Source organism: Athene cunicularia, assembly GCF_003259725.1.
Source record: "Athene cunicularia isolate RWA chromosome 13 unlocalized genomic scaffold, athCun1 chr13_part1, whole genome shotgun sequence".
Classification (NCBI taxonomy): Eukaryota; Metazoa; Chordata; class Aves; order Strigiformes; family Strigidae; genus Athene; species Athene cunicularia.
Window position 1 is genome coordinate 14,124,632 of NW_020799117.1, and position 22,876 is coordinate 14,147,507.

General features: G+C 39.5%; 2 protein-coding genes across 3 annotated transcripts in view; both read left to right on the forward strand.

Annotated features, from left to right (window-relative positions):
* Window positions 1-63: 63 nt before the first annotated feature.
* On the forward strand, window positions 64-19,342 carry HMMR (hyaluronan mediated motility receptor). 2 transcript variants are annotated; one of them, XM_026858103.1, is made up of 18 exons: window positions 64-163; window positions 1,009-1,107; window positions 1,716-1,789; window positions 6,936-7,016; window positions 7,764-7,952; window positions 8,258-8,344; window positions 8,874-8,974; window positions 10,151-10,225; window positions 11,264-11,442; window positions 12,243-12,391; window positions 12,647-12,861; window positions 13,530-13,646; window positions 14,394-14,552; window positions 16,197-16,349; window positions 16,462-16,561; window positions 16,789-16,965; window positions 17,466-17,628; window positions 18,369-19,342. In XM_026858103.1, exons 1-18 carry the CDS (start codon window positions 118-120, stop codon window positions 18,383-18,385), a joined length of 2,181 nt encoding a protein of 726 aa, XP_026713904.1. In that variant the 5' UTR covers window positions 64-117; the 3' UTR covers window positions 18,386-19,342. The 2 variants fall into 2 exon arrangements, with proteins under 2 accessions (XP_026713904.1, XP_026713905.1); XM_026858104.1 differs by having other exon boundaries at window positions 18,607-19,342.
* Window positions 19,343-21,373: 2,031 nt separating this feature from the next.
* MAT2B (methionine adenosyltransferase 2B) overlaps window positions 21,374-22,876 on the forward strand; it is a 12,425-nt gene continuing 10,922 nt past the window's right edge. The window contains exon 1 of the mRNA XM_026858105.1: window positions 21,374-21,525. Within this exon, the coding sequence (XP_026713906.1) occupies window positions 21,496-21,525 (30 nt within the window). The 5' untranslated portion in view covers window positions 21,374-21,495. The remainder of the gene's footprint in view (window positions 21,526-22,876) is intronic.

Genomic DNA, 22,876 nt, shown 5'->3' on the forward strand with positions numbered 1-22,876 from the left:
AGCGTTGATTGGCTGAGAGAGCCGCCGACGGGAGGAGCCGATTGGCTGCGCGGGGCGCGCGGAGGGGCCGTTGGTGCCTTTGAATGCTGCGGGCCCGCGGCGCCGCGTCCCGCTGCCATGGCCTTCGCCCGGGCTCCGCTCCGGCGCTTCAACCAGAGCTCCGGTACGTGCGTGGCGGCCGCCGGGCCTGGGCCTGGGGCGGGGGGATGGAGTCCCGGCCCTACGGAGTGGTGCCGGGAGGCAGGGTCCAGCCTGCGGTTACCTCGGCGTGTCCCAGCCCTTCTGCCTGTGCTCCCCCTGTGAGGGGAATTATCTCTAACCACCTCTTTAGGGGACTCTTGTCTCAGCCCGTGTAGGAGTCTCCCTTTGAGGGGAAAAGATTCCGACTCCAGGTCGGATCCTGGTTGTAGGGAAACGGCTATTAAATATAGCGGTGAACGTAAATATGTATGTATTAAATAAAGCAGTGGTAGACTAGTACTTGCTAGCCTTCTGATGCTTAAAAGAAGGCTTTAATTTTTTATAGAAGCTTAAGTAACTTAGTTCTTTGGAGGGAAAAATTTGCTGTTGAAAAACATCTAAGTAGTCTTTTCTAAACTGGAGGAAGATCTTTAAAAAACACTTAATTTTGTTTTATATCCTCTACTACTTTAAACCAGTTTTTCACCAATTGGCATGAAGATCCTCTAACCGTTTGGGGTTTTTTCTTTATGGAAGCTAAAACGCTGCTATTGCTAGTAAGATGCCCTGCAATATGGTCTGTGTAAATCATGGTTTCTAATTTTATTAGCCGTGTAATAAATCAACACTTTCCCCTACCGTGTGTCCTGTAGATTTATGTTTATGGTGAGGATGGGGAGAACTGAGACTCCAGTTGTTGGTTGTTTAGGTTTTTTTCTTTTTTAAAGAGATCCAACCTAGTTGTGTTACCAGCCTCAACTCTCTAAAGTTGAAAACCCTGTCATTTACCTTAATAGTTCTCTGTTGTTCTGAAAATGTCACTTCTAGCATGTACCCCACTGCGAGGATCATGTGATGTTAAATCTTCAGACACACTGAAAAGCTCTCTGTCTTCTGAAACATGTCAACGGATTAGGAAACAGAAGAGTAAGTAGTTGTAAAAGATGCACAGTATAACGTCTTTGAATGCAAAAACTCTTAGTGCTTACATGCTGTTACTGTTTTCTTCTTGTTTAGAAATTGTTTACTGTTGCAGGGGCTCATTACCTACCTTCTGGCTCAAGGGTACAGCAGCTGTAAAAACATGTGTAACTGAATCTTCCAAAAATAGTTTTATATGTGACTTCTGCTAATTAGGGAGATCTCTAGAGTTCAAATAAAATATTTAGCTGCTGCATTAACCTTGAGTTTAGTGGTAGATTCATGGGTTTTTCAGGTATAAAGTATCGCTCAGCTGAAAACTGACAGCATGTTATCTGAATGATAGGGGGGAGCCTTGGCAGAAGCTTGAATTCTCAGAACTGGTGGTCATCTGGTAGTCTCTGTTTAGACTCTCTCAGTTGCCCAGATGACTACTACTGAACTGCCTGATTGTGGTAAGAAAACAGCTGACATTAGGTTGTGAAGTGAATTGTCTTAATAATCAGGTGGTTTTCTGTCTTTTCAATTAAACCTTGCCTAGTTGGGTTAAATTTCCCTCACTCTGTGTGTGCACACCCTCCTCCTTCACCATTCTTTTCTGCATCCTTCTGTAGGTGAAACAGATCTGAACAGTGAGAAGAGTGCACCTACTCCTCAGACTGTAAGACTTGCATCTCTTGGAACAACAGTAAGACTTTTCTATGGTGTCTATAGCACTGTTAAACTCCAGCTAGGCCTCACTGTGACTGGTTAAATCATGTAGCCCCTTTATACAATTAGTATCAACCTACCTGAGTAAAGTATGAAAAACATATTGTGCCTGTATTCCTTAGTAGCTAAGAAGGAAAAATGAAACTGCAGTATCTTTGGGAATCATATGATGATTACTTGGGACTACAGGTTGGCTTGTTGTCTTTGGTGTTACAATGTTGGGGGTTTTGTTTCTTGCTTATCATGTGATTATGGTGTGCCTGCTTCTTTTTAAGATGATGTTTCTGCTGTCATATGGTGGACAAAACAGAGTAGAAACCTAGTAGTAAATGTAACAAAGAGGGGATGATACTCTATATACAGGTTCTCAGTGCAGTATGTGAGGTAAAGGATTTGAAGATGCTTAACAAGTTGAGACATTATAACCCTGACTTACTAATTTAGTTTATTAGCACTCCTAATGTTCACCACCATCAGTGTTCTCCGTCCATTTTGGCTCTCTTCAACACCTAATGTATTTCTTTTACATCATGCTGGACTGTGATAGAGTCTTTTATCCTGTTTCTTGTGCTTATTGTAGAAGATTGATTAAATCGGGGTGTTGGAGGAGTTGCTTGAGTATGGTTATGTTCATCCCCATAGGTGTGGGTTCTATCTTGCAGTATAATGTGTAATCTAAAGATAAGTCATTGTAGTTATTGACACAGAGAAATTAAGATCACAACCAATAATCACAGAAAAGATACGCACACATAGATTGAACTGATTGGTTACGTTATAGACAAAATCATTTACCAATAAAAAATCACATAATGTTTGCATGCATCCTTTTCCAACACCTAGCACTATGGTTTCAGGGGTTTTGTTTGAGTGGATTTCAAAGTGGCAAATATTTTGTTCAATGTCAAGACAAAAGTCTTGGAGCTTCAAGAGTACTACTTGACAAATGAAGCCTTGTTGTTCTCGCACAGTACATGCATTTACATCAATTGTTTGCTTGTTTTCTTCTTCTTAGTGGGCCCACACTCTATGCTCCAAGGGATAGAGTATGGTTCCACAGTGATTCAGTCTGAACGCAATCATTTGGTATATATTGTACACTGAAGTACTACTAAGGCAAGGACAAAGGCAATAATCCTATTGCTTTCTGCATGGTGAATGAGGTTGTTCAATTGCCAGCATGATTGAAATTCCCTTTCAAATTCTGAGGCCTTGTCCCAGAAAAATTTATAGATCTCTGTGGGTGGCGTTCCTCCTTCTCTTTCTCTAATAGTGGCTGCTACTATAGACTGTATCCACAATTGCACTGGAATACAACTCAAGCAAGAGGGCTGTTACCGTGGGTTGCTCCAAGAGCTTTTATTAATTAATTAATTTTAATTTTCTTCAATTTGTTCCCAGTGAGGTAAAATGTCTGATAGGAGCAGGAAAACTCTCCTGGACAGGTAAAGAGAGGGGAAGGGGTGTGTAGCCATTGTCGTTGTGGCCACTGATGTACAATGGTGAGGGAGAGGAGTAGGTACAATGCTGCGAAGACGTCCCACCTCAAAGATTGCAATTGTTCCCACAGTGCTACTGGTGCAATCGCTGGGTGTGCTGTTTGTTCCCACAATGTTGTTGGAGTTCATTATTTCTGAAAAAGAAAGGAAGAAGGAACTGTCTTGGTGGGGAAGACTAAATGGGTTGCCCCCTATGATGTAGGATAAATCCATTTAGTACTGATTTAGAGATCTATTCCATCATTGTCAATAACATCCCATGCTCGAAATCCTCGTGGTTTGGTTAGGTTACTGGAATTGTTCCTACAGATGGTATTTTTACCATCATAGGCTGTCCCAGTTTCATCAAAGACCAGGTATGCTTGTTGTTTAGGGATTTTTCTGGAGAAGGTATTCAAAAGGCTTGAGTAATTGGACTTCCATAGGGGCCATACCAATCTAGAAGGATGGTTGTCCCATTGTCCTTCATGTGTTTCAAGATAATTTTTCAGTAGTTCATTGGCTTGTTCAACACATCAAAACCTAGGATATTTCCATGGTGCTCCTTGATTGCAGAGTGAAAAGATGTTGTATGCTTTGTGTCAGGAAGCCATGAAGTACCTTTTGCTCTTTGGCACACAGTGCTAGTTCCCGTAACGCCAGTAATTTTAACTTTTTGCTGTCCAGGTCATATGCCTAGCTTACCAGCATCCCATTGTATAATTGAAATTTGTGCTCCAGTGTCAACTAAAAATTTTGTTAACTGTTGTTGAGGACCCACTGGAATTAAAATGTAAGGGCTGTTCTCATTTAACCATTGAGAAGCTTCTACTTGCCAGACTGGCAGACCCAATTGCCATTGGGGCATAATTAGGTTTTTTGCTCTTATGTTTTGTAACTGATCCTTGTGAGGGACAAGAGGGTTATTTCTCTCTGGGAGCTGATGATGGAGGATTTGGAGTGTTACATTTTTTAAATGCTTGAATTAAACTCAGAATAACACTGGTAGGTTGTCTCTGAATAATGTCTCTAGGAATTCCTAGTGCCAATGCGTGCTTCCATAGTTCATTTCTCCACTCCTGGCCCTTAAATTGTTGGTCACAGGATTTTTGTTTGTGGGAATTGTTCTGATGTGATTGTTTAATTTGTCTAACAGTGTGACCTGTGTTTTTTGTTTTACTGGGAATTTCATGCCGTCCCACTTCTCATGCATGATTTATAGTTTCATATATTAGCATCGCCCAAGGGGATGATTCTCCCTGTTCTAATTCTCCTTCCTCACCATTTCCCAACAGTCTGTGTTATGTTTACCAATTCATTATAACTTAAGTCTCTCTGGGTCTTATCTTATTTTGCAATGAGGAAAGGTTGGAGTGTGGCAGGGGCTCCTTTTATCAATGGTTTAAGTATAGCAGGAGCCATAGGTGCTGAAACAGGAACATCACTAGGATCCTATTAATGCATGGCTTTAATACAGGCAGCCTTCGTAAAAGCCGTGGAGAGCTCGTTTAGAGATTTGACAGGTATATAGAGGTTCTCTTCTCCCTAAGGCATCGATGCCACCAGCCCAGTAAGACACTCTGCTTGTTAGTGAGTGGGGGTCACTCGGGGGGGTATGGCCAGCATTCAAAAAGACACTAGGACCCCAATAACCACTGACTTCATTGCTATCTAGTAAAACTATATCTCCCCATTCAGAGACGCTCTCCAGAGGTATTCAGTTTCAGTTTCTCCAGGCTTACAGCTGTAACTGTCTTGTAAATTGGCCATCTGAATTGCATCAAACAGGGTTGTTCTGCTAATGTGATTTCTCACACCACCCTGAGGTCCTGTTGTTTCTTCTGTTTTAATAATAGGTCTGATTGCAAGTGGGGGTCGCTCAAGCAGTTGAAAAGAATCATTTTAATCTGAGCTGTTGTTTGAATCACTCCAAATATTACCATCCCAGTCTTCAGGGGAGACAGTTTCCCAACTCGAACTGTATCAAGGGGTTTTGGAGACCACATTTGCATCCTTTCAATACATTCCCCCAGTTTTTCCTGTGTTTATGGTATTTCTTAACTTGGTTTTGCTGCTGTTATAATTGATAAGAGCAGCTTGCTGAATTTGCCCCCTGAAATCTCGTCATTTTATGACTGAATTTTCCTTGTTCCTGGCAGGCAGCTTCTAGGCACACTCCCAACATTTTACAAACTGTAGCTTTATCTTTTCCAACAATCCTCTAGGATCAGTTAACTGTTCTTCTACCACTTCCCAGTTACAATAATTATTACAAGCCCAATACTTTGGGAAGGTGGGATTTGGTTGTATGCTCTATTTTTGTAAGTAGTTATTTTGCTTGTCATCCTTCTGACTACACCAATTTGTTGCAGATGAAAATATTAACACAGTAATGATTTAGCAGCAAATCAAGACTTTAATGCCTAGTAGCACTTAATCATTAACCAATTTAAGGATTTACAAAATAATTTAGTAAAATATGTTACAATTAAAGTAGGGACTTAAGTACCTATTCAAAGATTACAAGATTCACACTAAGTATCCTAAATCACTATACATATGTACATTCATAAACACAAGACATACAGACAAAAATATTTGTATCTGGTGAAATATGTATGTACCCACACTTGTGAAAATAAATGTGTATACCCAAACACATTGGTAGGTAGAGAGGTGAGTGAAAGAAGCTGGCCTACAGTTAAAATTTCCCTCCTCTCTAGTTTAGAGCAAATACTCACAATGCATCGGTGTTCCTCAGCAGGTGATAACTGAGACTCGAGCAGGTCGGCTTTGCCCTGGGCTCCCATCGGCTCTGTCAGTGGACTCCTCGGGGAGTTAATGCCTGAGAGGTGTCCCAGCTCAGGGGAGATGCTGGTCACAGGCCCAGTGGCACCCAGGAGAGCTCAAGGGGTCTCACTTGGGGCTGCTGTTTACAGGGTCCAAGATAATTCACTTTCATCAGGTCCTTTTCCACTCTGGCCCAACTCAAGTCATGAAATATTCTGGTGTTTTCCACCAGCTGCACAGATCAAGAACTTGATGAATGTGCAGTTCTGTTATTGTTCTCCCTTGGCCACATCCCAGGTACAGGTGTACCAGGCTGTTAGGCGGTGATGGACTGTTATAACCTTGTCAAGCAATAGCAGAGCAGGAGCCAGGCTCGTTAAAGAGGTGCCTTAACACTCTGGTTCACTGCCATCTGCAGCCCATACCTCCCTAAATTAGTATGTGGCCCAGGAGGGGGTTTGGAATCACACAAAACACAGAGCAGCCCAGGAAGGAGGTGGGGGGAGGAATTGCACCACCACAACGTAGGATGAAATTCTGCAAGCAAACTTAAGAGTTAAGAGTTGAAAGTGGATTGTTTTATGGTGTTTAGAGGGTGCTAATGTCTCAAACTTCTTGTTGGTATGGTTATGAGCTGTCGATTTGGAGTAATGCTTATGAGCAAGTACAGAGGTAAACCCCATCCAAACCTAATACTTGTCTGCCCTATGTGTGGGAGAGAGATGTTTGCATCTTATTTGTATATCTTTAATAGCATTGTCTATGTGAAGGTGTCCACTCTTATGTTTAACTGTGTTAAACTAATATGCAGCTACAGATCAGTTTAAATGTTTCTCATACATCTGTTTTCAAAAGCCAGCGAATAGGACTCTGAAGCCTAAAAAAGATCTTATCCTTATGAAAGAGAAAAAGAAACAGAAGATGCTGGAGAAGGAGGTATGAATACACTGAGTGCAATCCTTTAATATGTTTCCCACATATCATAATAAAAAATACAAGCTGGTAAAATGAGCCTCTTTTGTGTAACATAGCATACAAGTAGTTCACAAACAGCTTTGTGCAGAGCAGAGATTATCAAATGTTACGGTATGTGGAAGTATTGGGTTAGAATTAGATTAATTCTTACTGTTTGTGAACAGCTACGCAGACAGTTTTTTGTAAAAAAAAAAAAAAAAGTCCTATGTTCTCCACCCCAAAAAAGTTCTGTTTAACAAGTTTGTTGAGATTTTTGCTTAGTAATTGACATAATTTTAAAGTTTGAGTCGGCTGGCTTTTTCTCATCAGTACACTTCTGTGTTTTAATCTGTGCCTCCAGTCTCAAGTGTCACATACTGTCTTTCTATTCCACAGCCAAAGTGGAGAGTTGGCTTCTGTTTCAAGTTGAAGCTAAGACTCTTGTAACTTTAACATGGTAAAGTTACTCAGAAGCATGAGTAGCTCAAAGCATGAAATAAATCAGATTAAATGATAGGGCTGCAAATCTGTTGTATATTATAATAGAGAATTGTGATGGTTCTGTTATTTCCATTTCCTGTGAATGACAGAGTTGAAGGTACATATTCTGAATGAAAGTTAATACAGTGTGGATACTTAGCCTCTCCAAGAAAATCACAGGCATAAACTAATGATGTTGTTGAAGAAGAGTAATCATGAGAAATAAAGAAAATGCCTCTTTTGTTTTAGATTCGTACATTAGTGAGAGAGCGTGGAGAGCAGGATAAAAAACTTCAGGCTCTGGATGAGGATTTTGTTAAGATTGAAGCAAAGCTGAGTGCTACAGTTCAGGAGAAAACATCTATTCTGGCAAATGTTGCATGTCTGAAAAAACAGCTTCTGGAACTAACAAGAACCAATGAACTACTGAAGTCAAAGGTATTCTGACAAAGAAGCATATATTTGCTTTGCCTTTGGTGTTGTTAAGCTCGCTGGGCAAGAGGAAGCTTCAGTTGCTGCTCAGTGTCTGTTCTGATGTTCCCTGTGCCCCTTCACTGGTACAGGGCTGGAGTGTGTCTGGTTTGGAATCTTGTGCACTTTTGTCTATAGACAGATTGGGACTCGCTAGCACCCATCTCACGGACGAGTGGAGATCCGTGTTGTGGGAGGGAGACACTTAGATTGTGTAAGGAGTAATTCATACAAAGGAGTTATGCTTATTTTTTAATTTCTTCTCTAATAAGCTGTCTGAAGATGGCATGCAGAAGAAAATGAGCAGCCTATGCATGGAGTTAATGAAGCTCAGAAACAAGAGGGACGCTAAGGAAAAGGTATGACTATTTGCCCTGCACGGGTTAGTAATTGTGAGCTGTTCAGGATCAGCTAATGAAGTGCTTACAACAGACCTGCAGGTCGTGTGCTGTTTCTGTCCTCAACTCGGTAGTTTCTTCTATTTTCTGTACAGTGAAAATAGAGAAAGAAAGATCAAACAACGAATGTTCTTCATCTTGCTGTTGATACGCAGAGTAAACCTTTGTTCAAGTAAGGAAGCCTAGAAATACCTCTGTTACAATACCAATCTGTTGGTCACACTATTAATTTCTTTGAAAATCAGTGGTCCTTAGTATAGTTTGGAGCTGTTTAGAAATGTTTGTTTTTCAACTGGTGGTGGTGGTCAGTTTTTTAGCAAATGGCTAGTATATTTACAGGGGGATGCTTTGAATCACATGTAGCATAGTAGCAAGCGCTATCACTAAACTGTAGTTATGCCTCAACTTCTGTTTACCACGTTCTCTTAGTAGGTGGATTTTTTTGTTTTACTAAATCTCATTTTGGTGGTGATATTTTTCTTTTTTTAAGACTGCAGTTGCAAAGCAGGAAGACATGGAAATGAAGCTGCAGGAAGTGCAAAGGAGTCTAGAGCACTCAAAAGGAAAAGTAGCACAGTTAGAAGAAAAACTGTAAGTAGTAAGGAAGGGTATTGACTTAAATGTTGTATCATCTAGCTGTTCTTATATGCTTATACCTTATAGTAAGCATGTAGTTTAGGGAAAATATAGGCTGTCTCCCTACTGAGAAGGAACAGAAATTGTTAGTATTTGTAAATGGGAATAAACTTGATGGAATTAAGTTTTAGCAACTGCTATATTCTTATAAAAAGAACATACAGATTATTGCTTCTCTAATGTATGTAATATTTTTCCAAAAGACAAACTGTATCATCTCAACCCTTTGCCTTCCAGTGGGTGGATGGGGAGCAAAGCATGTATTTTGAGAAAAGGGTTGTTCATCTTGGAGTAAGACATTCATGTAAATTGGGTACTTCAGTGTCTGGCCCTTTAGACTAGTCAGTTAGGAATAAGCAAGAATGGAAAGGTATTGGACCAGGAGTTGAGATCCTAATTCAGTAGCCAGGCATTTGACCCAAGTTCAGTGAGTACCTGTGTGTTCTTCAGCTAAGTGTATTGAAGAGCAGTTGTGGTGCCTTCTAAATTGATTCATAACAGCCACATTCTCTGAAAAAAAGGCAACTACAAAGTGTCTTGGATTAAGCAGCCGTATGTAGGAAAAGAGTTCTTATTCTGCCCAAATACTGTCATTTGCCACGCAGGAGCAGTGCACTAACGTATAGGCTATTTCTGAGGATGGCAACCTAAGAAGGATGGAGTTATAAGGTATATTTTATGTCAATTTTGCATGATTGGCACTGCAACATCCTTCTTACCCTTTCTTCATTTACTTAACATGCAAGTGCTCAAATATGAGAATAATTTTTGTACCTACAGTAGAGCTAAAAATACACAAAGCTAATCATGCAGGTAGCGCAATGCACAAAAGGAGGCAATGGTAATTTGTCTAGCTAATGCAACTGTTCTAGCACACTTTCTTGGGGCAGCATATGGCTCAGCATCTTTACTACAAACGAGAACACCATATGGAACAAGTATCAAAAGAGGGCAGAATCACCTCGCAGGGCCAATACCAGTTTGTCAGCCAAACTGAATTATGAAAAGAATGTATTGTTACTAAGTCACAATTCAATGGTTTATTTATACTTGCTTATCTATAAACAAATAGCTTACAAGCAGTTGTGAATTTGTTTAAATACATCCATAACGGAAACTTCCTGGTTTTAGGTCTGCTACTGAGAGAGAGAAAGTTGAAGATAAGTCTGACACTGAAAAACTCCTGGAATATATCACAGAGCTCAGGTAACAACAAATTGTTCTTGAGTTGGACTGCATAAGTTTAAAAGGCACTAAAACTAAGCTTTCTTTATGACTGGTGAAGTAGAAACTTGGCAGCAATTCTGTTTAACACTATCAGAGGCAGAAAAGAAAGCAGGAATCTTTCCACATAATGGAAAGAAGTCATAAGGTATTATTTTAATGAACTTTCTAAATGTGTCTCTGCTTTTCTGGGCTAAGCAATACTATGAAGGAGTTTGGTATCAGGGTACTGAAATCGTGTTTTTAGCCTATTTGTACATAAATCAAGCTAAATCCTTTTCCTCTAAGGTACTGGCAGTAATGTCTTTTAGCCCTGCTTGTAAAATTATGTACAGTAATGCAAAAAAACCCTCAATAATGGCTTACAGTGAAGTTTGCAATACATATATATATATATATATATATATATATATAAAATAACTTGTATTTGAGTTGTATTGAATTATATATGTATGAGCATCAGTCTGATTCTAAAGATCAATAATCCAGTATTTTGTAACTGATTGAAATTCTAGCCAGGCTTCACAGTAGTAATATATTCCTAGCTCAGAACTTGGTGAAAATACAAAAGTATTTAAACTTAACTAGTTCACTCTTCACCACCCACACCACTGTCAATTTACTTATTAAGAGATACTTCATTAACTGGCCATCTTAAGATTCTGATTATTCTTGTGAAAATGGTTCTATTAATGTGTATGCTTTTCTGTGAAAACTCAGCTTTGTAAAAAAAAATGGCTGTAGTAGTCATCTGTAAATCAATTATAGTGACTAATTCTGTTTTAATGAAACCTTTATATTTTGTGTAACTGTTTAAGTTTAGTTCAAAACAAAACATTGGTGGTTTAAGTACTTTGGTTTTAATTAACTTGCCTTAATATGCAAAAACTTGTGTCTGGGAAGGTAGGTGACGGCAGTTTTCCTGTTGGAAGCGAACAGTCCTAAGCAAGATTTCTTTCTGCTGAAGTTTAAGCTTACAAACAAAATTTAGTGGTAGCAAATACTTGATTTCTCCTACAGTAGTGTTGCAGAAACAGTTGAGAAATACAAACTGGATGTTGCCCAGATGGAGGAGATGCTGGTAAAGAAAGACCAAGATATTGAGATCCTGAGGGATACCCTGAAAACAAAAGAGGAAGAATCATTTAAACTGATGAAAGAACTTAATGAAAGGTGTCATTTGCTTCAACAAGAAAAAGGTATTTCTTAGTGCTTGTATGTTGTTCACATATATGGGATCATTGACATGTCTGGAAGCATCTCAGAGAGGTTTGTTCTAAAATGTCAATTTAGACTGGTTTGTTCCAAGTTAAGTCATGTCTCTGAGCTCCAGCTGAATGCACCTAGGTATATTTCTAGCAATATGGAAATTGCCTTCAATCTGACATCTGTTAAGTCTAAATTTTTATTTCCATGGAGGGTTACTAAGGTAATAGTATAGAATTAAAATTGCTTACATAGTAGGAATGGCTTTAATCTGTGAGGTGAACACAGATGACTTATTTCTTGCTCTTCATTGAGAAGCAGCATCAACTTGTCTCAATTCACTGTTAGCAGCTTGTGTGGAAGTTCACTGAGGTATTGGGAATGTGTATGTGAATCCTTCTTCACCTCTTTCCTTCCCCTCCCCCAAAACCAGCAATTCTGCAGCCTGAGACTGGGACTCAGTTCTCTGTACCAGTTGGCTTGTATGTGCTAGTATTATGCAGAAGAAGCTTTGGGGAAATCATTTAGTTTTTCCCCAGCTGTACTGCTGTTCTGATGAAGGCTAATTGCTTGATCCAAACATTCCTGCTGTTAAAATAATTTTAAGTGGTGTGCTTTCAGCCAACTTTGAGTTTCCAGATGGCTTAAAGATGTTTTGTTTTGTTTGGGGATTTTTTTTTTTCCCTTGCCTAACTAACTTTAAAGTTAGAATGGAATTACTCTGAAGGATAGATGTAGTTCTCTGAAGATAAGAGAAGGCAATTTGTGTTATATTAACAATTCCTCTGAGCAGAGCAAGAGTTGTTGGAGACCAGAGGAAAATTCCTGAGTATGAATGCTGAAATAGAAGACCTGAAAAAAAAAATCAGCTTAGATGAACAAGAACAGCAAAAACTGCTTCAGAAACATGAGAAGATAGTCTCTCAGCTGCAGCAAGAAAAGGTAAATACATTCTATAAATTAGTGTAAAAATAGACTGATCCAACTACTTGCTCTGAAGGTTCTGATTTTTGGTTGCACATGCAATTGCTACATTCATTATGGAATGTACAAGTGGGTGCTGGCCAGCAGAAACGGTGTGCTTTGATTCTCCTTTAGATTTTAACTTATTTGGTGTTTTAAAGTTTGAATGCTGTAAACTAGCCTTTAATATCTAGAAAATGGTTGTTTTAAAATCCCTGGTATTCTGGCATGCAGGAGTCATCTGCATTAATGCACCAGAAGTTACTGGAGTTTCAAGATGAAGTAACAAGTGAGAGACTTCTTCTTGAAGAAGAGCTGAGTGATACAATGAATGAGTTGAATAAATTACATGCTAAGGAGAAGAAAGCGGAGAAGTTGGTGAAGCGGTTGGAACAGGAAATCAAATCTCAAGCTCTTGAACTTGCACAGATGGAAGTGAAGCTGAAAGGGTTTGTGAAATAAATTTTCTGATTCTACAGCTTTGAAAGGAAAAATGTTAAATCAGTCATATAAACAAAGCTTCTGAGCCTAAATCAGGTTTTGGAGATCTGAACAGATCTAAACTTATTTCTTGCTGATTGATAGTGATTAGATTCAATCACTATCAATAATAGCTTGAATCAATTTTATATTGTCTTAATTTAAAACTAATTAGTGTGCTGAGACTTGTTTGAAATTCCAGTGCTGTGATAATAGGGTAATAGTAATACTATTAATTCCCTAGTTGTATGTGATATTAATTATCTAATAGAAATTAATAGTAATAGTAGCAGGTTAAGCTAAATGCATATTGTATTTGATGTTTCTGCCCTGGAGAGGTCAATGACTAGGAAAGATTTTTCAGGCAAGTTGTTTCTTCCTTTCATGTACTGAAAATTTACTATTAGGTGTTCAATCTATTCTACAGTTATCTTGGAAACTAAGACGATGGAGAAATGCTTAGTTAAATCTGCTATGAATGTTGGGCTTGAACACTTGAAGGTGTGGCAGAGAAGTTACTGGTTTGTCACAATTAATTTATTGCTGCCACTGCAAGCATCCTGTAATTGATAACAGCATTTGGTAGTGTGTTTGGACATACTTATCTTCAGTGTGGAATGCTGAATTTTTATTTCAGGAAGAATGCTGAGTTGGAGCAAATCAATGAAAAGCACAGCAATGCTCTTCTGCAAATCCAAGAAGAGCATAGCAATACGTTGCGTAAACTTGGGAAGACTGTGGCTGAGTTTGAAAGGTATTTAAATTTCATTAAGATCTATGATGGGGTTTGTCTCTAAGATTACAGTAAAATATGCTGTTTATTCACGTGCCTTGATATATTACACTGTATATGAGCGTTGTTACAGTGTTAAAGCAGAGAATTTGGTGACGAAGTATTCAATGGCATTGTGAAATTAATTTATTCCTTTTGAGTACTAATCAAGTATAATGACATACTTAGTATTAGTTTAGGAAACTGGATGTTTCTTCTTCTGAAGTGTAACCAATTAGAATATTCAAGTGCTTTCGCCTCTCAATGAGACCTGTAACTAGTCATGCTGATCTCTGTACTGAATCGAGATTATTTTCCTACAGTTCTTCAGGTTCGTTCTTCAAAATATTCAGATTGTGGAGGTATTTAAAAGTGATACTGTTATTGCTAAGTATGCATGTCACCCATGACAGATCCAATGGGATATTTGCCAATGCTATCTGTAGATAATAGGTCATTTGGTGTTTAAAATAAGCTTCAGATACAGTATGTCTTGTGTTTTAAAATCTGTATTGCAGAATTTGTCATAGTGTTACTGCCTATGGTTTTATAGAAATGGGGGGTGGGGGGTTAACTTTAGATTTATCGGTGCCAGAATAGTGCTGTATCTCCAGATTCTAAAATCTCTTAGCATGAGCTTGTATTGCTTTGAATATGTAAGCCCTGAATATGTCAATTTGTATTTTCTCTAAAGTAACAAAATTTTGCTTACTTGCATTGTAATACCAGCTACAAGAAGGCAATAGCTGAAGAAATACAGAGTCTTAAACTGGAGAACACCTCCCTGCAAGAAATGGTTGTCAACCTAAAAAAAATAGGCCAAGATAATTTACAACTACTTCAGGAAGCAGAATACACTAAAAGCAAAGCAAAAGAAGAATGTGCAAGGTACTAAACTGACTAACTTTTCCTTAAGCTAAAGAATGCCAACTAAGGCTTGCCTTCTTAACTAGAACTTAATACGATGCTCTAACAGGTAAAATCAGTATTTGGTGTAAGCTTAAGCTTTCTTCCTTTTCCCAGGTTGAAAATAGGCAAAATTCACAAAGTTTACGTGCATTAGAAAACTGGTCTGTTCAATCAATTGCTTAGACTGTCGTTTATGTGGAACATACAGGAAAAGGATAACACTGAACTGTGTTGAAATATGGTCTTTATCAGAAATAAGTTACAGCAACTACTCTACAGATAAGATCCACAGGGACAGACAAATACTTAACACAGAGCTCACCCTTTGCCACTTTGTTCTGAATAATCCATCACCTCAAATTCTGCTCACAAGCAGATGCCAGTTAAGCATCCATAAATACCACAGTGTGGTGAGGTAAACAAAGGTCCTCGTTCTGCCTTCTGTGGAAGCACCACAGTGCAGCTGCTTAGTAACACCCAAGACACAGGCCACTAGCTGAGGGCATGTTTCTCTGACAGCAGCTCCAGTGATGTATGTTCTCCTTCCAGCTCACTGCACAGAGCAGGAGAAAGTCCCCTGCTGTGGGCAAGTGACTTACTATCTGAGGAAGTGGGGAAGTTTAGTCTTAAAAAGTCCTGGTGTACAGTCACCTGTTAGGCAACTTGTGGTAACTGTCTGTACGTGAGCTGTGTTATAGAACATATATATGCTGGAAGATTTCCTTCTCTGCTGCTTTTAATGTAGTTCCTAGCTACCATGTGAAGTTGAAGCTGGATTTAAATCAATGACTATGCTCTAATGTTTAACTGTTGCATGTGGATAAAATACTCATTCAGCTATGTTAAAATGCTGTTTTGGCCAAAATGCATTGGGCATTTCTGATCTTCCCAACTCTGTTGTTGCTGACTTATACAACACTTTATGAAGGCATTTTATGCTTCTGCTGTCTTGTTTGTCCATAGCTAGTATATTAAGACTGTCCACAGGACAATTACTGCTTACCCCAGCTTATTTCAAAATACCTGTGCTGCTTAAGACATTGCCCTTTCTGTCCTCCCCACCTCCTTATTACTGCCTCCAGTTTCCATTACTGCTGGTAAAAGGAAAACAACTGAAGGAAGAATAATAATTTCCTTTCTGATTTGCTGGTTGAGTGTGGCAGGGATTGGATTCTTAGTCCTCACCTAGGTGACACAGGGAACAGCTGAAGCTGGAGGGGGAAGGCAGTGCTTTTAGGTGTAGAGTTTTTGAATCCTTGAGTACATCCACATGGAACAGCCTTGACTAGTTTCTGCTTGAGCAAAACTTTGCATGTAGTTCTAATTACTAAAGTGTCTTTCACTAGAAGCTGCTGGTGTTACACAGCCGTAAGGAAGAAACATATGATCTTTCCTTGCTTCAAAAGCACTGCTTGCTTCCTCATAGGAGGAGTTAAAAATACCATACATCTTGAACTTGACTGCTTTCTATATTGTTGTTCTTCCTTGTAGCACTGTTTGCGCAAACTTTACCTCGGTTCTTCTACTAACAGCTTTTCAATCATGGTTACTTGTCTTTTCAGATTTAGACTAGTGTAAAAAAAAAAAAAAGGGTTGATTAAGCATGGATGGTATTTTCCTTAGGATGCTTTTAGAAGTCCAGACAAAGCTTGCACTAAAAGAAGCAGAAACAGAGAGAACAAAGGAGTCTTGTCTCGCACAAATGACTGAACTTCAAGAAAAACTGAAAGAGCAAAATGAAGATCTGAAAAGAAAACTTGAGCTGGAAATATCAAGGTGACTGTTCTCAAACTAAACCTGCATATTGTAGGACATCAAAGTTTTTTAGTGTGAAGTAGTGCTGAGAACTAACAGTAAGCATAATGAAACTCAACTTCTTACTTTTTAGGAAAACCATAAATGAAGGTGTGATCTCGAACTTGAAAGAAGAGATGAAGACCTGGTGTAATCTGTACAAAGATTTATATAACAAAACCAAGCCTTTTCAGGTGTGTTATGGAGTGGGTGTTGATTACTATCTGTTAAGACCTGTGCAGTTGACTGTTTAAGTAAACATGTTATTTCCTATTTTAAGGCATTTATCCTGCAATGGTTTCCTAAGTTACTATCCCTTGAGCCATCTATTCTCTTCCCAAAGCAATTTTCTTTGTAGTTCAATTAAGTAAAAAGCTATATTTAATTTAAAGATTTGTAAAAGATTCAATATGTATTTCAGCAACAACTAGATGCATTTGAAGCAGAGAAGAATGCACTCTTAAATGAGCATGGTGCAGCCCAGGAAGAACTGAATAAACTAAGTGATGCTTATGCCAAACTACTTGGCCACCAGAACCAGAAGCAAAAAATCAAGCATGTCATGAAACTGAAGGAAGACAATATGCACCTTAAGCAGGTTTGTGAAATGAGAGGTTAGAAATCTTCAAGTTTCTTTACTTGATTTCTTGGTTAGTTGCTCTAAATATTTATAGACTAATCCTGCAGACCACTTTCTATGCTTCTTAAATGCCCTGGTAGAGCTATATTAGAATAAACCACTGGCCTCCAGAAACACCAAGGGAATCTGATATACAGAGGGATTACAAGTGCAAATAACTACTCCTCCTCTTAGCTTGGTTTTTCTTAGCTCTTTTGGAGGATCTAGACTTAGTAAACTCTGCTGAAAGCAGCACCTGAAAAGTTCAGGCTACCATATTCCTTTTGTGGTGTTATACAGTAGTTATACCATGCTGCTGGTCTCTCTACAGCTCTGATTTTGGCTTGTTTTTTAACGCCACTAATAATTGTACATGTATGTTTGTGTTTAGTGTTAGTCAAAAGGGCTACTTCAGTAAAGGATGAAGCAAGCTTTTCTCCGTTTTTTAATCTAAATTTTAAGTATTATGTTTTCTTTAGGATGTCTCAAAACTGCGTGCATTGCTAGCGAAAGAAAAACAAACCAACAGAGATCTTCAGGAGCAAGTATATGCAAACCAGGGCATTAAGCGTTTTGATCCTTCCAAAGCTTTCCAGCATGATAGCAAGGAAAATATTCCTCCAAAAACTCCTTTTAAAGAAGGTAAGCTTAGATACTGATGTACCCATGTCCTTGTAACACTTAACCAAAGAAGGTATGATGGTCTTGTATAGTCTGCTGCATTTGGGGAAGGAAGGAGCATGGCACCTTGTGTGTGTCACAGCAGATGTTGAAGGCTGCATCAATGGGGTGCTTGTAGTGCTCTGATTGCTCTTGTGCTTCCCAGCCATTTCCTCCAGCCTGTGCTGAGCAGGTGGTGTGTCAGGTCAGATCATAGAAAGTGCATTTGATGGGGGGAAGAGGAAGGAGTAGGTTACAGACTCAGCTGGTTTGCATCACCTTGCAAGATGGGAACTTTGCTGCTGTATATTGCTTGCAGCTTCCCCTTACAGCTGATGGGGTGATGGTGGCATCTGCTGCACTGGTGGTAGGGGTACAGGTGGCTCAGCCAGAGCTCTGGGCCCTGGTTCTTAAGCTGGCCCCTGGCAGGACCTTACACTGCTGTAGGTGTAAAGGCAAGATGCAGAAGGCCTGCAGGTGACTGGAGTGGAGGAAAAGACGGCGGGAGTGTAGGGGCACATGGAGGGAAGCAGTGTAGGAGGGAGGGGGAGACTGTAGATCTCAACTAGACCTTCATTTCACAGTATATTCCAGGGTCTGAAATTCTGCCTTGCCTCTTATGTGGAGTGTAGTGCCTTCCTGCCCCCAGCAGGCAAAGAATTACACAGTGTGGTAGGAGCAATAGTCAAAAACCCAAACTTAGTAATATTTTTCCATTGCAGGTAACAAAAACATTTGATCTATTCTTGGTATTAAGAAAAATACCATAAATCACCAACAAACTCATGTGTTACAGAAGACTTCAACAGGCTACTTATTCAAGATGACCTTGGATGCTGTATATAATACAAATTAGTAGGAGTAGTAGAGAAATGTTCTTAAATGGTATAATATATTTTTAGAAAACCTATGCTTGGTAGTATTCTTGCTGAGAAGCCATGGGGTGACTATGTGTTCCAGACTCCTGGTAACATTGTTGTTCTCTTGAACTCCAGAAGTGTTCAGTTTCACTCCTGGGGTATGCTGAAGCTGGTCAGTTTGGTTTTGATGGAGCAGTTTTAAGTCCAGAAAAGGTGAATAAGCACTGGAGAATAAGGATGGCAAAGGAAATCTGACTTCATGGAAGATTTTTTTTTTTGGTATCTCACGTATATACAATTCCATATTAAATTAATTTTGTTGTTGATGGTTTCTTCAATAGCAATGTCAGGAATGCTGCCAGGAGACCCTTATTTCTTCTGTGGCCTCTGTAATGTAGAACCAACATAGAAAATTGGACTGTACAGTTAGTTTTGATATTCTTAACAGGATCTATATTCAGGACATGATAATTTGAATCCTGTGGCTACATAATGCAGCTGCTACTCTTCAGAAGAGGATTTTCAGGTCGAACTCAAATTGACTGCATTTACCTAAATGTTTGCGTACTGTGGCCAAGATTAGTGTCTTAAGAGAAATGTGTATTTTATGAATGCTGTGCTCACTGGACTCTTCAATTGTGATAATAACTTAGTAGCCAGCTGCTGTAGTTAATCAGTGATACCTGCAGGGGAATAACAACAGAAAGTTTTAATTGGGTGGGAGGATACCCATTGTATAGACCTGCATGCTGCCAAGGTGTAAAGGATCTGTTTAATTGCATCTAAAATTAAGAATGTTTTAGCACAATAAAAAATCAAATTAAAGAATTTGTCTATTTCCTTCACAGTCAAGGATAAAAATCAATGTCAAATTACATAGTGTAATTGACCTCATGTTCTTTGTTCTAGTGTTAATATTCACAACAAAGCCTAATGCTGGCCTTGCTTCAAAGACTGTGTTTTCTCTAATCTTACAGGAATTATTTAGCTGAACTGTACAATACAGACAACCTTCAATTCCCTTATCCTCAATTCCTGTGAATTTCTTCTAATACAAAAGTAAATACTGGATCTGAAGTGAACTGTGGAACTCGGTGTTCTTGTATCTGCTACTATCCTGCATATGGGTGCTGCAGAGAGACAGGACATAAAGTTCAGCATGTTGAAGCTTTTGTCGCTTACACTGACATTATAAACTTAGAATTGATAACACCTAGGAGATAAGATATCAAAAATGTATATTAAGTCCAAGGAAAGAAATTGCTAGGTCTTGTATGTTAATGTGATATTTGCTGGATTACTTGAACTTCTGAAGGTTGAGGATGAGGATTAACTTCAGGTGTTTGGACTGAGCAATGCTTAGTGTTCACTTTAGCAGTTTGCCTGAAGTTTGAGATGCCTCATTTAAGGAAGTTGCTGAAAGAATTGAATACTGGAGTTCGCTCTCCTTGTGGAGAAAGAGAAATGTTTTCTTGTCCAAAAGTTGTAAATGGGGTAAAACAAAATGAGAGGAAATGAGCATCAAATGAGTCAGAATAATGCACTACAGCCTCTATCCACTGGTCAGGGGATGGGAAGTGAGGGGTTTGCTAAACCAAACCCCATCTAGTGAGCAGCTGGGGAGGGCAGTTGGGGGGGTGGGGGGTGGAAATCTAAGCAACTGAAACTGGATGAAGTAACACTCTGCAGCTCTTACACCAGAGTTTTTCCCCTAAGATGTCATTGATCTTTCATGCATGGTTGCTGAAAGTTGCTCACTTCCTCGGGGGAGTCTTTAAGGCAAAATCACTTTTCATAAATCAAATGTCTGTTGAAAAGCCTTCGTACCAAAAAAGGAAATACTGGTTTATTGTGTCTTTAAAAATGTAAACGAACATTTTATTTCAAGAGCTATTAGGGTAAGTAAATATTAATAGAAGGTTTCACAAATCTCAAAACATGGACACAGGGACACTGAGTTAAGATACTTTTTTTTAACTGAACCTCATTTTTTGGTGTTTGACATGTCCTGCATTAAGCTAGCAAGGATTTCTCACAAGGTGGAAGCGTACCAAGTGACACAAGATACTGCACCTAACACAGGACTGTCCTTTTATGATGGCTACCTACTTCCTGCATACAGTCTCTGTTCTTAAAACTTTCTAGCTTAATGGGCAGTTTGGCCTAAGTGTTACTTTAGGCTAGCAAGAGCATGCTTATATTGACAAAAATTAGGGAAATTCTAGCAAATAATTATGGCTAGCCTTAGAGCAATGTTGATTTTTTTGTTTAGCTTTAAAACAGAGGTAAACAATGTAGAGCAGACTGGGAAGAGAAGAGTGGAAGCGAAGGGGAAATTGAGTGCTTTGTGTCAACTTCAGTCTAAGTGGTTTTGCCAGTTTCATGCACATATGAAATACGTTCTCAAACCTGAAACCTTGATACTGGTAGCTCAGCTGACTGAAGTATTCACTGCAGGAATCAATTACTTTCATGTTGCGGAACATACTGTTTTAATTGAAAGGATATATGATTTAACAATAAATTATTTCTCTGATTGTCCATTTTGCTTTATTGTAGCAAGGTCTAGGCTGTCCTTACTTTAAATGTAAAATGAAGAGCTGCTAGAACCCTCCACCTGGCTGACCTAATTAGAGCCCTCCTCCTGTTTCCTGTGAAAGGAAAGCTGTGTAAGACTCAGTGCCAGCGCTCTGAATACCTTTTATACACACAATGGCTGCACTTGCTCTTGCCGGCTGTTATGAAGTAAAAGTTTAAGTTCATACTGAGCTGCTTAAATGGTACCACTGGGAATAAACCAAAAGCTTAACAGGATTCAGAGCCACACGTGATACAGGGCTTGGATTAGCGTTTTGGTTTCAAAGGTCACCTGAGCTATTGCTGCTTTCAGTCTGTGTGCTCTCTGCAGGCAAAAGCAGACAAAGGGACAAATGCGCAGTTGAACTGCAATAATTTCCTAGGCTGGTAATTCCTTCTGTAGTTTGAGGCAATGCCTGAAATGCTGGTGGAAATGGAGCAGGTAAGGCTCTGGATACTTGCATTAACAGATTGCTGCCATTCTTTGATTACAGAATACAGGGAAAAGGAAACAGGAGGGGAGAGACACTTAATTGCACTTTAGTCTCCCCAAATTGAGGGGAATGAAATGTTAGTTTAATGAGTAGAGCATTTAGTCACCCAGTGATACATTATGCTTAAATGACTGTTATATGGCTATAGTAAATTTTTTTGTGTCTATTCCATTAAATCAGTGTATCACAAAGTAAATGTAATAATAAAAATTGAAATAAGATAGAATGCTGCTGAATTCAGTGTAAATATGTGAGAAAAAAAAAAACTATATTCTGTTAGAGCTAACACATGTAGTTTTTGTAACTGTTATACTGGTGACAAAAATGTGAAGATATTTTTCAGGCCAATTTCTGGTTCTAGTTTGAGACACCAGTGCTAATGTTTTCCCTGCCTTCCTACCGGAAGGCAACACTTCTATTTCCATGTCATTGTTTTTGCTGAGATGTATACTGACCTCTTTCAGTCCGTGTTGGGAGGAAGAGGTGTGTCATGATATGTGCTTGGAGTTTTCGCTTTTGTCCTGCTGAGCAGTTCAGTACTTATTTGTAGTTTTTTCTTCTGAATGTCAAGTTATGAATTACATTTTCAATAGAATTCTAAGGGTGATGCAAGGGAATTAAATGTCCATAGTTGCTTACAATTAGAAATAGGGCATCTGCATTCCAAGCAAGCAGAAGCTGGCTGAAGTGGTTTATGAATAACTACTACTTTGTCCTGTCAATGTCTTTCTATTCAATTTTAGTAGATATTTCTGATTTCTCTTTAGCTGTGTGTTAAAGGTGTCGCTTAGCAGCCAAAGAACCTCTTTTGGTTTAATTACTAAGTTTCACTTTGTAAAGGACAGGACTTGATCATTCATTTTATCCAACTGACAGATCAGTTTCAGTCTGCGGGCTTGGTCACGGGAAGACTCGACAGCAGGAGGCGCCGGGGTCCTGGCCTGGCTCTGCACCGCGGGGGCCGCCTTGTGCGTCCGTTTCCCTCCCATGAGGAAAGGGCCCCCCTGACCGATTCTACCCGGACGGTGTTTCCAGACGCGAGCACCCGCCCGGCCCCCGCTTTCAGACGTTCCCTGCCGCGTGCTGGGCCTGTCCCTGCGCTCAGGGCTGATGTATCTTATACCAAAGGCTTTTTCGTGTGTTTTACTGTTTCCTGCTCGGGCGTTTCTCCCATCGCTGCGGCCTCGCCCCCGCCGGGACGGGCGTGCCCGGGCCAGGGCCCGGCGCGTCCCCCGAGCGCCGCTGCCCCTTTAAACCCCTGCTGGGCCCCGCCCCCTGGCCGCGCCTCAGCCAATGAGC

What these genes read in the sequence shown, in the direction of transcription:
- HMMR (XM_026858103.1), top strand. Translation starts at nt 118, where the DNA reads ATGGCCTTCGCCCGGGCTCCGCTCCGGCGCTTCAACCAGAGCTCCG. An exon ending in AGAGGGACGCTAAGGAAAAG is followed by an intron (nt 8,345 to 8,873) that starts GTATGACTATTT and finishes TCTTTTTTTAAG; the next exon opens with ACTGCAGTTGCAAAGCAGGA. An exon ending in CTTGAGCTGGAAATATCAAG is followed by an intron (nt 16,350 to 16,461) that starts GTGACTGTTCTC and finishes CTTACTTTTTAG; the next exon opens with GAAAACCATAAATGAAGGTG.